Genomic DNA, 14,719 nt, shown 5'->3' with positions numbered 1-14,719 from the left:
TTTTCTACACAGAGATTTAGCTTTTTTAAATATTTCACAATTCCGGTTTTAATTTTTCGAAAATCGGACGACTATTAATATTTCACTAAATATTAAATATTATTATTTGTGATCTAATTGCAATCTGCAATTGTACAAACTTTGGCGTGCGTAAGTTAGCTTTCTTTCTTGTTACCAATTGCAATGTCAATGCACTGCAAATTCTTAGAAATTAATTAATTCTTAGATCGAAAAAAAAACAACAATATTCCGAAAAGTAAAATTGTGTTTTATTCAAATATGAACAAATGTGGATATAGTATATAAAAACTAAAGAAACGATAGTTTCAAATTTTTCCGCGATATTTTCACCTGGCCATCTATACTGTTCGGTACTCGGTCACACTGCGTCTTGAATTGTCATTTGTAAGTGCTGTACACTTTTCGGTAGTGAAAGCGAAAAACTGACAAATAGCACTTGAAGCTGATCGAGTCTAGCAAATAAATCATTTAAAAAAAAAACCATAATGGCAGATTTGAACGACTCCAATGGAAACTACGACGACTGCGACGAGGTGAGTGTTGTGCGAGGAGGCATTTGTTGGTTTTCCCGGGGAGGGGCGGGCGACGCAAAGTGTCGACGCCGACAATTTCGCACCGCAATTAGCATGCGGCGTTTTCTCTTACAAAAGAATAAGTGCGATTGCCGGGGTCTTCGATCTCGATCTTCGGGCTCCTCCGACGGCCAATGACACTGTTAAAGTTGAAGGCACTTTTTGGCCAGGCAAATTCAATTGATTCGAACGAACGAAACCGGCTGCAGGCCGATAATAAAAGAGAAAAAAAGACGCATACACACACATACGCACAAGCTGTCATGGCGGTGCAAATAATAAAAAGAAAATGGCGGGCGGCGTTTTCATATGCGGTGTTTTCTCCTTTATCACATTCAATACAAATCTATTTTTAATAGTATTCCATTGATAATGACTCATTATCATGATCCTCGATTTGGATCCATTTAACGTTTAATCAAATTTATCATTAGCAACGAATGCACATGTTTTTAATTGCCAAAACATGTTTAATATATTTATTTCTAACCTGTAAATTGCATTATAATGTTTTCTGGCATAAAAAAACATAAGTATCCAAATAAATCGTTTAGATCATGTTTTCTTTATATAGAAAATATATCTTTAATTTCATAATCAAAAAATCTCATATAAAAAATCTCAATTAATTAATTGATTAAGACTTAATTCTTTTCACTTTTAATGTATACCTCAGATCACCGAGCCGGAGCAGCTACGCAAGCTGTTCATTGGCGGTCTCGATTACCGCACCACGGACGATGGCCTTAAGGCACACTTCGAGAAATGGGGAAACATTGTCGACGTGGTGGTGATGAAGGACCCCAAGACAAAACGCTCGCGCGGCTTCGGTTTCATTACGTACTCGCAGTCATACATGATCGACAATGCCCAGAATGCGCGCCCACACAAGATCGACGGACGCACCGTGGAGCCGAAACGGGCTGTGCCACGCCAAGAGATCGATGCCCCTAATGCCGGGGCTACCGTGAAGAAGCTTTTCGTTGGTGGACTGCGCGATGACCATGACGAGGAGTGCCTGCGCGAGTACTTCAAGGACTTTGGCCAGATCGTTAGCGTGAACATTGTCTCCGACAAGGACACAGGCAAGAAGCGTGGCTTCGCCTTCATCGAGTTCGACGACTACGATCCCGTGGATAAGATCATCCTGCAAAAGAACCACACCATTAAGAACAAGAACCTGGACGTGAAGAAGGCTATTGCCAAGCAGGACATGGACCGCCAGGGCGGCGGTGGTGGTGGAGGGCTTGGTGGCGGTCGCGGCGCTCCTGGAGGTCGACCAGGTGGTGGTCGTGGCGGTGAACGCGGTCAGGGTGGTGGCGGCGGCGGCGGCTGGGGAGGCAACAACCGTCAGAACGGTGGCGGAAACTGGGGCGCCGGCGGCGGTGGCGGTGGATATGGCAACAACAGCAACTTTGGAAGCGGCGGTCAAGGTGGCGGCTCGGGTGGTTGGAACCAGGGCAGCAGCGGCGGTGGTGGTCCATGGAACAGCCAGGGAGGCGGTAACAGTGGCTGGAACAATGGAAGCAGTGGCGGCGGCTACGGTGGTGGCGGCAGCAACGGCAACTGGGGCGGAAACGGAGGAGGCGGTGGCGGCTTTGGTAACGACTACCAGCAGAGCTACGGCGGCGGACCACAGCGCAACAACTTTGGCAACAACCGACCAGCTCCGTATAGCCAAGGCGGCAGCGGTGGTGGCGGCTTTAACAAAGGTGAGTCCGTGGACTGAATGATGGGGAAATTAATTTTATTAACTATTTTAAATTAAAATTTATTATTGTAGGTAACCAGGGTGGTGGACAAGGCTTTGGCGGCAATAACTACAACACTGGAGGCGGCCAGGGTGGCATGGGCGGTGGCAATAGACGTTACTAGACAAGGTAAATATGAAGGAAGCGAAACTGCAGTCCATATCCTACCGTATGTTTTTTGTAAACGCTCGGATCTTTGGTCGTTATCGGCAGCTATATAGTTGGAAGCCATGCAATCAAACTGAATCGGAACGAATTGACGCTAATGTTAAATTTTCTCCTTTCTCGCAACTAGGTAAACACACGTAGAGAGAGAGGGAGTGTCAGTTCAAGCTAGACAAACAGGCAGTCTAGGCAGGCAGAGGCAGTGGCAGTGGCACACTCTCAGGCAGGAAATCAGCGAAAGGTGTGGTTGTCAGGCCAGGCAGACAATATCAGACCCAGTCCCAAGCGCAGTTCCCGTACCAGGCCCGAGTGCAAGTGCAAAACAATAACAAAAATCAGTTTTCAAGAACAACCCAAAAACCTGCTTGCCGAAAGCAATAATCAAGACAAACAAATAAGCAAGCAAAAAAGCGAACCGACTCCAATTGTCCACAGTTGGCTGCTGCTGTCTCTCTTTTGTAAACATTAATTCACAGATCAATTCTTGTTTAGGATACTAAGAACCCTGAACGCTTAGTTTTAACTATATTAACAAAACAAACGAAAAATGAAAACCAATCAACCAATCAACAAAAATATAAACATTTATTTAATAACAATTTGACTACCATTAGAAGCAAGTTGAGCGACAAATTCTCAGCGAGAATCGGTTGTATCAGGGTGTTATAAGGTAGAGTAACTTGAACTTTATACATGTCGGGAGGGCGATGGCCCACAGCTAGATGTATTTTCTATTTGTTTTTCATTTTACACAAAGCTATACCCGACAAAGAATTCAAATAGAACCATATTTTGTAATTACCTTTTTGTACATTTAAGCACTTTTATATTATGATTTATTTATCGTAAACAAGAGAGCCAAAATTCCTGAGAAGCAAACGCGAACTGCAGAATTGTGTCCTAGCAAGCGAAAAACATATACACGAAACATACCAACTCTGTTAGTCCTTAAGAAGTAGATGCTACGCTAAGCCAGAATTGACTACAAAACAAAAACCACACCATGTTCTGTAATTAGTTCGTTGCGCGACAAACGAAGGCGATGAGATATAAACAAAATAAAATGATAACCAATGTTACCAACCCACCCAAAACAAATCACAGGAACAAACTAAACTAAAGACTCACTCCCCAAGAAAAGGAGTAGGAGCTGGAACAGGAGCAGAAGCAACAGCGGGGCGTACCTAGAGAACGGGAACCCAGAGGCTTCCGATGGTCGATCCACGCAGGGTAGCGAGCAGGGCTAGTTACCGACATTAGAGATCCCCGAATTTATAACCCAGGCAAAACGCGTACTAATGCACTGCCTATTTCTTTGCAAGACTGGCCTGGCCTGGCTGGGCTACGGACGGAAGCTCCCGGACCGGATTCGAATTGTGCTCTTCGCTCCGGTTCGTTTTCTAAAGACAAGAGCCTCCACCCAGAAAATATGTTCTAAGTTGTAGCCGGCTATGCGGCGGAGGCTTGGACTATCTGTGGACTACTTGGGTTTCTGGCCGAACTTGATGACAATGACGACTTGGTTGGTAGCTGAAGGTAAGTGGCAGGTAAATGATATGTAATTCACTAACTGCTTTAATATTTCTGCATTTATTTCAATAAATAATATATTTATTAATTAAATCAAAACGTTTTTTACATTTGGGTCGGTCAGGATCAATGGTTTTTGATCTTCCTGTAGATCTTCAAGCAGCAAGGACCCGTTCTTGGAAAATTAAGTTGAAGATGTTAAAACCTGAATTATAATATGGAGATCAGCTCTTGGGAATTATTAAGCTCTTACTTTTGCAAATCCGATTACCAGGACAGGAGGACAGACGGCATCCTCTCGATCTGTCGAACAACACACATGATTTGTTGTTGTAACCTCGATATCACGTATCTCTTGTCGCAAGGAGCTGAAACTGGATATATAATTCGTTGGCAACACTGGGTATAATAGCCCCAATCTGGTAGCTTTTACTTACTAATCACTAAAACGCATTTGATGTTAATTCGTGCCGAAAGTGTTACCACTCAAGGTAATAGAGTTGTGTTTTTAATGACACTTAAATGCTATATTAAATTGCCAAGTCATTTACCGATAGTCCCATATCCAATCTTTTGACGTATAAAAAATTTTCACTTAGCTATTGTCACTTAAACTACATCCTGCTTTCGTTTTCAAGTTATAGTTTCAACTGTGCGAAAATTCTTCTATTAATTGCAAAAAATGGAGGTTAATTGTATTTCGCCGGAGACCTGCGTTCAGCGAGAGGTGGGATCTTTTCAAAAATTATATGGTATTGGGGTCCTAAAAAATTTCGGGGTCTTTATTTTAACAGCTCAACGGGACTTCCTCTGCCGTGGAAAATGGAATAACCAATCCTGTGGTTACTGCTACTACTCTGTCGACCAATGAGACTACCAAGGAAGACAATAATCCTGAGCATTTGCGCAAGATTTTCGTGGGGGGTCTGTCCACCCAGACAAGTGCAGGGACTGTTCGTAGGTTCTTTGAGCAATTTGGAGCTGTTGCTGATGCGGTGGTGATGCGAGATCCAGTAACCAATCACTCGCGGGGCTTTGGATTTGTCACTTTTGTTGATCCACAGGCAGTGGAGAATGTTCAGAGGGCCAGGCCCCACTCCATTGATAATAAGTAAGTATATAAAAATTATTATATGTCATATCCACATACATTATATACTAATTTTTCATTCATTTCAATTATTTCTCACCCAGAAATGTTGAGACGAAACGTGCTCTGCCACGTCATGATTTCATCAAGGGGGGAACTGGCTTGGGCCGAGCTCCCAGTGCCAGTTGTCCCATAGGAATGGCCAATACCAAGACCAGCAAGATCTTCCTTGGCGGCCTGAAGGACTGTCATGATGAGAAATCCATTTGCGAGTACTTCTCCCAGTTTGGTAAAATCGCTCACGTGAAATTGCTGTTGGACAGGGAGACCGGACGCATGCGAGGATTCGGATTCCTGGAGTTTGAGAATCCAGAATGCGCTGAGCGCGCTTTGGGTAAGTTTACTAAGCTATCTGAACTACTGATTCCTTAATAAACTTTAAAATTAAATTCGATTTTCAGCCCAGTCAAAGCATTCCATCAATCTGCACACTGTGGAGGTGAAGAAATCCACCCAGAAACCGGATGCCGCCAATCGTGTCCGCTTCGCCGTGGGCGGTGCTGCCCGTGCTGGCTATATTCCACCGCAGCCGGCCACTCTCGATTGCTTTGGCTACAACAATAGCTACAATCCGTACCTGGCGCAGACTGTCCTACCGCCATCGGCCTATATCAATGGGTGGGCCGCCTACGTTGCGCCTGAGATGTCTCAGTTCGATCCGTATGTCACTTCCCCTCAGCGCCATCCATCTACACTGCGCCCCTCGTCGCAGCCGGTTTCTTTGCAAGGCTTGGCCTCATTCGGCCAAGACTCCTGGTTCGGTTATCCAAAGTCGGGTAAATTTCCTCCCCACTTGTGGACACCCGGCGAATGCCAGCCAAGGGCTGGGTTCAAAAATGCCCAGACCTCTACCGTTGATAGTACTACCACAAACGCAGCTCCAGATGCCAAAATTGAGCTCGGTGCCGGGGGCGATGGAAAAGAAGGATCGGCCGGAGGAGATGTGGCAGCACCAACTGTAGCAGAAATATCGATGGGAACTGAGGGCACCGAGAAGAAGTGGCCCACCGAGAACTATAAGATCTTTAAGCCAGCTCAATGCCCAGGCCAGCTTATGAATCCAAAAACTGAGAATGGGGGTTCCCCGCCGGCCTATGGTTTGTTGAGTGTCATTTCATAATACTTCTAATTTAACATTAACTCTCTTCTGTTACAGGCATCTAAGATGGATGGACTGACAATCCCTCGTAGAAATATATCCTTATCATACTATATACTTTATGTGAGACTTTCCACAATGAAGGAGGAATAAACCAGAAATGATTACACACACTTGTACTTTTGAGACTTAAAATCGTAAACTCTTGTTCTTTATTTATACTATTTCTGATGTTGTTTTTTTTTTTTTTTTTTTAAGTATTGCATGAGTGAATTGAGTTTGCATAATTGTTTTATATCTGAAACGCTATAAAACGCACCACTGAATTCTTATTTCCGAGATTCCGGGTGATCGGAGGAGAGTGAGAACTCAACTCATACGACTGCCGTGTGATTTTTATTAATTATTATGCTGCAAATTGCTTGGCTTTGTGCGCATTAATTTCATTTAAATGCTGAATGCTCAGTAGTTTATTTAACGCAAAGGCAATGGAAATGGGATACGGATTCAGTCGCAGGAATCTCTGATAATTAAAAATAAACGTGGCATTATTTCCCTTTCAGATATATATAAACATTATCTACGATATATTGGTGTTGTTTGAGAAGTAATCGTATTTACCAGTAATGAAAGGCAATGAGCAGAGTCAGATAACCAAGGATAATATACAAAGTAGGATACATGACGAAATTGTATTTGAGCTCTATTCCCCTTTTTTTTCAAAACAATAATTTAAGAGAGCCTGATCTAAAGTCGTTCCGTATGACATCTTATTCTTTATAATATCTTTGGTCAGATATGATTTGGGGTTAATAGGCAGGAAACAAGAAGTAAAACAAATCATAATTTTTTTTCCTGGTAAACACGCTGAATCTTTGTTGTTGTTTTATTATTATAATTATTTTGTAGTTGTATACATATAAATTAAATTATAATTAAGTTCCTCTTTACTCTTTACAAACTGCAGTAATGTGATTTTTTCTTCGGTTTAATTAGAAATGAGCATGATCTTTACTTGATTTATGTTTTTACTCTTACATTGATTTTGTTAGTACCTCTGACTTGTATAGTTTTTGATGCTGTTTTGTAGTTGGGTTGCTTGGTTGGTGTGTGTTGTGTGTGTGTGAGAAACACTTTTAGCACTGATCGTTGAGCTAAGATTTGAACACTAACATTTTCGTCTTACAAAAAATGTACTAAAATTGCTTTAGTCCATCGTCACAGTGCTAATAATGCCTCTGGCATGTGTGTGTACTAAAATAGTTGCATAAAGTAATTGATTTAGCAATTGATTCTCTAGAGCAGGCGCCGGTTCCAACAAAAACAAATGATATGTTCACAACGAATCAAAAGTCCTTAAGCTTTAACAAAACAGGGAATAACTTAGGCAAATGTGTGGGACGCCTGCCGTACAATTCAAGATATAATATTTCACACAATTTTCATTAAAGTTTTTTTTAGTTTTTCGCTTTCGCCTCTCGCTTTCATATTTTTTTGTTTGCTTTGTTGCTGCAGTTATATAAATATATATATATATATGTATATTTAGATTTCTGGTAAGTCTAAAAGTTAACATTAAATTATATGAGTTTTTTGTTTTATTTTATTTATATATATATATGTATATATATGTATATATATATATTTGTATATATTTCTTGTTACATGTTTTGCTTGTTTTACCTTGAGAAAAATGTTAGTAGCTTGTGTTTCGTCCTCTCCCGTCTATTATAATAAGTTGCTTGTTTTTGTGTTTTATAAGGTTCTCATCTTTTTTTTTTGGGCTTTTTCTTGATTTTATTTAAAAAATATGTACTAAATTTTAGTTCACAACTGCGTTGGAAACACCAAATCGTTAAAGTTGCTTGACTTAGTTTGGTTTACGACCTTGAACTCCTTACAAAGAACGAAAAAAAAAGCGAAAAACTAAATTCCGTCGTCCGTCCCCGTCCCCTCATCGATTGCATCGACCACGCCCCCTTTGCGGCGCCGGCACCGCATTCGCCCTCACATATCATTCCTTTCCTTCTATTACATTGCATACTGTGTGTGTGTCTCCATTCGATCCGATTCCCTATATAGACTAGCTAGTTAAATGTGTTAAAGTTTCTGCAAATTATGATTTAAGTAGCAAAAGGTTTTACAGTTCACAGGCTCTAAAATGCGGCGGACGTCGGACGTTCCTCACTTTTCCCTTTTTCTGGCGAAATTGATTTCATTTTCAATGTTTTGTAAAGAGGTTTGTGTTTGTGTGTGTTTTTTGTTTATACTTGATCATTATATATTTTTTGTTATACCGCGCCTTACATTTTTCTCGTGTTACCATTATCTTTTCTTTTTTTTGTTACTTTTTTAGATTTAATTTTTTTTAAGTCTTTCTTTTGCTCTTTTTTATTGCATTTTACAAATGTTTTTCATTTTTTTATTTTTTTTTTCTGTTCTTTCTTTCGTTTGTTTACATTTTGTTTATATCTTTTAGCTAAGTTCTTCAAGTTTTTATTTAAATCATTTCCTTTTTTGTTTTTTAGCTTAAGAATTTGTGTATATTCAATGAAAAAACAAAAAAACAAATGAAAAACTGTTGCAATTCCTTTTTCTTTCTTTTGGTGAACTTAAGTTACATTTTGGTTAAAAGTGAATTACCAAACGAGAGCTGAAATTAATGTTTACATTTACGCTAAGATGGGTGTGGTGTGTGTGTGTGTTTCTGTCTGATATCCGATGGATGTGTGTGAAATGTAAATGTTCCATTGAGACTTAAACTTAATACGTGCTATTTGCAGGGCGAAAGTGATTCAGTGCGTGGATGGTGTGTAAGGTGAGAGGAGAAGCAGTTGGAGGAAGCAAGCTGAAGCTACTTGTTTCACAACAGAGATTTGCACAGAATTACAGTATCTTTTGGCACGAACTGGCTGGAAAAAGAGTGGGCCTAACGAAATTAGACTAAGTAAAGACCCAAGACATTTACTTAAGCCTTTTTTATGTTAATTGTTTTCTTTCTTGAAGGTCGTTGCCTCGAGTTTTTGCTGTTGTGATTACACGCTCAGGAACATTTAAAGGACAGTTGACATTTAGTTGCTCCAACTACTTTTTGTTTATGTGTGTGTCTTGTGCTTAATCGCATGAGATGTTTCTAAATGTAATTGATTGATTGCATTGAGGAAGAAGTCGATGTTCTTAACGTTGGGTTTGCTGATTTAGTTTTAGTTTTTTGTATTCATTTCTTCTTTGTTTGCTGCTGCCTCTGCCAATGTTATCGCCGATGTGGTGCTGTGCAGTGGATTTCCATCTTAGCGACGTCCGTAGTTACCACCGCCGGACTGTTGTCCGTTGCCGGCACCGCGCAGCGGTCCGTTGGACTGATTGTTGCCGCCACCGGTGCGGTTATCCTGACGCTGTCCAAATCCACCGCCTCCCAAGCGCGGGGCTCCGTTTCCGCCACCGCCGCCGCCCTGGCGTAGATTATTACCTCCAGCGTTGTTGCGCATGATACCGCCGCCGCTGCTGCCGTTGTTGTTGTTCATTGGACGCGACTGTGGTCCATTGTTGTTGCCCAAACGATTCATGTTGTTGTATTTGTTTTCGCCACCCATCGGCGGACGAGGAGCCATATCGCTGCGGATGCGCGGCTTCTTCTCCTCAACATTCAGCTTCTGACCATCGGGCGAGTTCTCCGGGAAATACAGGGGCTATTTATGGGATATGTCTCGTTAATAATAGTTCCAAGTTTATAAATATTCTACCCTTAAGACTATTCGATGTATTAATAGCCGTCATCGACAGATATTTATAAATAAATACTCACGCAATTGGCCAGGCACTTTTGCACTGCCTCAGGATCGTCGTAGGTAATGAAGCCGTAGTTCAACGGACTACGCATGCCCGGCGGCAGCTTGTTGCCAGCCTTGGAAAGAATTCGCAACTCCAAAACGTTGCCGAAACGCGAGAACAGATCACGCAAATCATCCTCGCTGGCATGGTGTGGTATATTTCCCAGGAAGAGCTGCTGGTTGTCACCGAACTGTTGAGCATTGCTCGGACGACGCTGCTCAAATTCTGTAAATGCAAGTTCAACCATTATTAATACATATTAATGAGATTAAGTTGCAATGAAACTCACCACCCTTGTTGTTCCGGATCGAATTGTTGCGTTGCGGCAGCGGACCGCCGTTGTCAAGCCGAGAGTTGCCATTGCTGTTGTTATAGGACGAGGCGGTGGTCGAGTAGCTCACCTGAGCGCCGTTGCCTCCGCCCGCTGAACTTGAAGACGAGTTGTTGTAGGTGTTGCTGCTGATAGTTTGCTGCTGCTGTTGCTGGAGTTGCTGCTGCTGCTGCAGAGCGGCATTAACGAATCCGCTGGGCGAGGAGGAAGTGGACTTGAACAGGTTCGCATAGGTCTTTGGCTCGTTCTGCTGTTGCTTGGCGGCCTCGTACTTCTCCTGCTGCTGCTGCTCATGAATGGTCTTGAAGTCATCAACCGGAGTCGGGGGCTTCTGCATCTGGCGCGGCGGTACCTCGGCTTCTTCGGGCTCGGCCTGTGATTGCTGCTGCTGTTGCTGGATGGGTTGCTGCGGTGGCAGCTGTGGAGGTTGCTGCTGGATGAGTTGTGGTGCCACCAGGGGCGACTGCTGGAAGCCCGCACTTGGTACTGGTACAATGGGCAGTACCGGAGTACCGCTTGGCTGCACCAGAGGCGATACGCTGGGCGGGACCAGCACCTGCTGCTGCTGCTGCAGCTCCTCATGCGACACCGCTCCATTCTGGATGGGCTGTGGCGGTGGAACATTGAACTGCGCCGGCATAGGAACCGCCGCGGCCTGGGGTGCCGGAGGCAAAACGGCCACTGGACGTCCGGCAGCAGCTCCCGCTGGCAATGGGTAGAAGATCTGCTGCGGAGCAGCACCGCCAGCAGTTCCAGGAGCCACCTGCTGCTGCTGCTGCTGGGCCACCACCACCTGGGCCTGTGGCTGTGGTGGCACCTGCTGCTGCTGGGGCTGCTGGGTGACCACATCGCCAACCACTTGGACTGCCTGATCCACGGTGCCGGAATTACCGCCCACCACCTGTACGTCGTGCTCCTCATCGTTCTCCGAACGCGACTCACCATCCTGCTCGTCCTCGATGTACACATCTTGGTAGCGGAAGATGTCGTTGTGCACGTAGTACTTCTTCGGCGATTGGGCGGCCAGAACGAACGTCTGGGTGAAACGCCTCATGGGCTGACCATCGTTGGACAGCTCGCCGGTTACCTGCACAACCACACCGTTGCCAAGCGTGGCCTGGGCATCCACCTGGCTGATCTTCGCGTGGCAATCATTGAAGTTCAGCTGCTGGATGCGGTTATGGATCTCCCGCTGACCCACCACAAGCTTCGACTCTCCGTGGATGTACGAAGAGTTGTTGTTGTAGAAGCGATGCAAGTGGTTGGGTGCCTTGTTCAGCAGCGTGTAGTACTGGCGGACAAACTCACGTCCCACCGACTGCGGCGAAGGCTGCTGCGATTGGGTCGCATCCATGACCATTGCTGGCGATTGCTTCTTCTCTGGACTACGGATTCCTCAACGTAAAAACGCCGGTTCTCAGCAGATCTTAGATTCCGATATAGTTGCTTGCCAGCTCCTTTTGGAATACCCCGACACGACGACGAATAGGTGTCAAGTTTTGTGGAACGGAGTGTCGGATTCGAAAGTCTGCAAGAGTACCAAAAATATACAGACACATATAAAGTATGTGTTAATAATTCAACAGGATTCGCTGGGATTATGGAATAAAAAAATTTTATCAAAAAAAGAAAATCGGACAGAATGGAGATCGGGTGTCAACTTGATCCGATGAAGGCAAAGCCAACAGATACTCAGTTTTTATCCACACCGCCCACAGCTGCTTTAACGAAGTCGAGTGTCAAACTGGTGTCTGATTTCCCAGTTTTATTTTACAGCCTGCTTTTTTTGCACTTAGTACCAATTAAATTTTTATTGCAATTTCAAGCTTTTTTTGTAATTTTAACAAAGTTATTTTTATCAATTGAATTTTTGATTCTCCATGAAGGATATAGAGTTTCACACGGCTACGTCGGACGAGGAGGAGGGTCACCCGGAAAGGAGCTCATTTTACTGCAGTGCATATAAAAAAAGACGCAGCGCGTTGCAGTTTGACCCACTTTTATCACCACACACACACACACATATGGAAAAGGGAAAATTTCGTGCAAACGCAAACAAGAACAAAGTGCAGCTGTCACCCAAAGTCACATTTGCCGTTGTTGTTTTTATTGAGGTTCTCCTTGTTGTTGCCTTTTCCCTCTTTAGCAGGACTTTTTACCTTGCACGTGCTTCTCTCGTTTATACCGACGATCCTAACACAAAGGATACCTATATGTGTGTGTGAGCTTTGAGAGTAAATGACCTCATACATACAAATGTAAAAAAAAGAAGCCGCGAGTCGGGGAGCATGAATTACTTTGAGGTTATGTTCGTGCTTCAAGGTTGAGCCGCCGCCGCTTTGGACACAAACGCATGTGTGTGGGATTTCATTGAACTCAAGCCTCGCCAACAAATTTGCAAATAAACAAATACGTTTCTACAAAAATTATTATGTGAATCGGCAAATTGTTTACATTTTTAGATTCATAATTTATTTTAGTCAAACATACGCCACCCACCCCACCCTGTGCTCAACAAATAATATTTGCCGATAAACCTAATAATGCACAAAGAGTTGCGGCCGCTAAGTACACACACACAAACACGGTTATGAACGCGCCACTCTCGCTCTCCCATTCTCTTTCTATTAGCGAACCGCGTGTGTAGGAAGAACAAAGAAGGCGATAAATGTGAAGAGCCGTATTTAAACAAATTTACAAAAACAAATTTCTTTCACATTTTTAGGTTATGCACAGGCGATAAAAAAGCCGCTAAAATGGAAAAAATTTAAGGAGCAAGCTAACGAGGAAAAAACACGCCCAGTATGCATTTTGTTTTTCCCCTTTTTTTTGTGTTCCACCCCAATGGTAGAATATAGAAAATGCTAGTTTTTCTAGACCGCGCGCACATACACACGAGGTTACCGGCTCACCTTTGGTGATTTTCCTCCGATTTTCCGATGGATAATGCTTGTTGTTGTAATGCACGATGTGTATTGCTTATGGGTTGAAATTCGCCGAAAATTTGCACTTTTGGGGCACACTTTATAAACTTCCGACGCTGAACTTTGGAGGGGCGGGATGGTGAATTTCAATTGGAGCGCTGAAATTACGAAGGGATTTTTAGTTTAAGAATTATTGACAACAATCATAAATTACAAAAACTTGCAATCTGCACACAAATCACACACACACATATATACACAACGAGCCTTCTTCTTCCTTCTTCTACACTACTTTGTTGCAATTTTTTTAACTAACTTGGCAATTCTCGTGCGTTTTGTTATTTTCCGATGTTTGGCGATCACAGTTGTTGATTAATTAAGTTACGATGCATTGGTTGTGGTTTTTGAGTAGAAAATAATCGCAAACGCAATGAAATTGGACAAGTGTTGAATTGAGAAGAGAACCGACGTTCGTTCCTCTTTTTGCTTTTTCCTCTTTGCCTCTGTTCGTTCCTCTTCTTGCTTTTTGCCTCTGCAGCGTTTTATTCTCGGTTTTGTTTCGCATGTAGTGGTGTGCGTTAGTATGTGTTAATGATGGCGGCATTGCGGTGTGGTGTGTACACACTGTCTAGGGGTGTTTCTTCTATGTAGTATTTTTTTCGATATTTTTTGATTGATTTTTAATTTGTTTTTAATGTAATTTAAAGACAATTGAATAGATGTGAGCAAATCATAAATAAATCAATATTAACAAAAACTTAAAAAAATGGTAGTTGTATTTAAATTATTTGTATAATACATAGTTTTAATACTGTAGTTTGGATTCAACAAGTTCATTTTTAATTTTGTGTTATCTTCTTATAATGTGTAGCGTCTTTAAAGAGTAAACCTCAGAGCATAAATGAGTTCTGAGTACACAAACATTTGATAATTGAACGTTATGATGTTTTTTAAAGCATATTACTGACAAAATACAAATTTCATATTGGCAAGAAAGAACACTAGCTTCGGGAATCCAGTGTTTATATACCCTGCAGTTTGTAATGGAATTATAAGGTCTCATGGGAAATCGATCATAATAAGGCTTAAAATATTCGCATTTTTTGAATCGATATTTATTAATATTTTTATACGACCAGTTTTTCGGACTAAAATTATAATATCCCCTCCAAGGACTTAAAATATAAAGAATTTTATCTCGATAAGGTATGCGAGCGAAATTATATATAACAAATATGTATTTATTTTGCAGGACAAGATTAAGGGAAACTTGAAATACGATCCAATTTCATTTCTATTTACAATGTATGTCTACAAACAATACAAGCAAAACATGCCAGTAAGA

The 14,719-nt window shown here is 42.3% G+C and overlaps 3 protein-coding genes across 6 annotated transcripts; 2 read left to right on the top strand and 1 right to left on the bottom strand.

Annotated features, from left to right (window-relative positions):
* The first annotated feature begins 226 nt into the window (after positions 1 to 226).
* Hrb87F (Heterogeneous nuclear ribonucleoprotein at 87F) lies at positions 227 to 3,607 on the top strand. The gene is made up of 4 exons (XM_020952455.2): positions 227 to 554; positions 1,270 to 2,305; positions 2,377 to 2,473; positions 2,640 to 3,607. The coding sequence occupies exons 1-3, from the start codon at positions 507 to 509 to the stop codon at positions 2,466 to 2,468; spliced, it is 1,176 nt and encodes a 391-aa protein (XP_020808114.2). The 5' UTR covers positions 227 to 506; the 3' UTR covers positions 2,469 to 2,473; positions 2,640 to 3,607.
* Positions 3,608 to 4,577: 970 nt separating this feature from the next.
* On the top strand, positions 4,578 to 6,483 carry Rbp4 (RNA-binding protein 4). Its single transcript, XM_020952443.2, has 5 exons — positions 4,578 to 4,766; positions 4,834 to 5,150; positions 5,234 to 5,523; positions 5,591 to 6,286; positions 6,346 to 6,483. Exons 1-5 carry the CDS (start codon positions 4,722 to 4,724, stop codon positions 6,351 to 6,353), a joined length of 1,356 nt encoding a protein of 451 aa, XP_020808102.2. The 5' UTR covers positions 4,578 to 4,721; the 3' UTR covers positions 6,354 to 6,483.
* rin (ras GTPase-activating protein-binding protein 2) lies at positions 6,466 to 13,993 on the bottom strand. Of its 4 annotated transcripts, none has more exons than XM_020952972.2 (5): positions 13,691 to 13,993; positions 13,363 to 13,532; positions 10,409 to 11,978; positions 10,094 to 10,344; positions 6,466 to 9,977 (listed from the first exon to the last, which is right to left on the bottom strand). In XM_020952972.2, the coding sequence occupies exons 3-5, from the start codon at positions 11,808 to 11,810 to the stop codon at positions 9,579 to 9,581; spliced, it is 2,052 nt and encodes a 683-aa protein (XP_020808631.2). In that variant the 5' UTR covers positions 11,811 to 11,978; positions 13,363 to 13,532; positions 13,691 to 13,993; the 3' UTR covers positions 6,466 to 9,578. The 4 variants fall into 4 exon arrangements, with proteins under 4 accessions (XP_020808631.2, XP_086697001.1, XP_086697002.1 ...); XM_086840875.1 differs by having other exon boundaries at positions 13,623 to 13,873; XM_086840876.1 differs by lacking the exons at positions 13,363 to 13,532; positions 13,691 to 13,993 and adding an exon at positions 12,748 to 13,033.
* Between the last annotated feature and the right edge of the window lie 726 nt (positions 13,994 to 14,719).

Source organism: Drosophila serrata, unplaced genomic scaffold, assembly GCF_035046125.1.
Source record: "Drosophila serrata isolate PLE 108 unplaced genomic scaffold, ASM3504612v1 contig_382, whole genome shotgun sequence".
NCBI lineage: Eukaryota > Metazoa > Arthropoda > Insecta > Diptera > Drosophilidae > Drosophila > Drosophila serrata.
The sequence above is the reverse complement of the archived record's forward strand: the minus strand, read 5'-3'. Positions and strand labels throughout refer to the sequence as shown.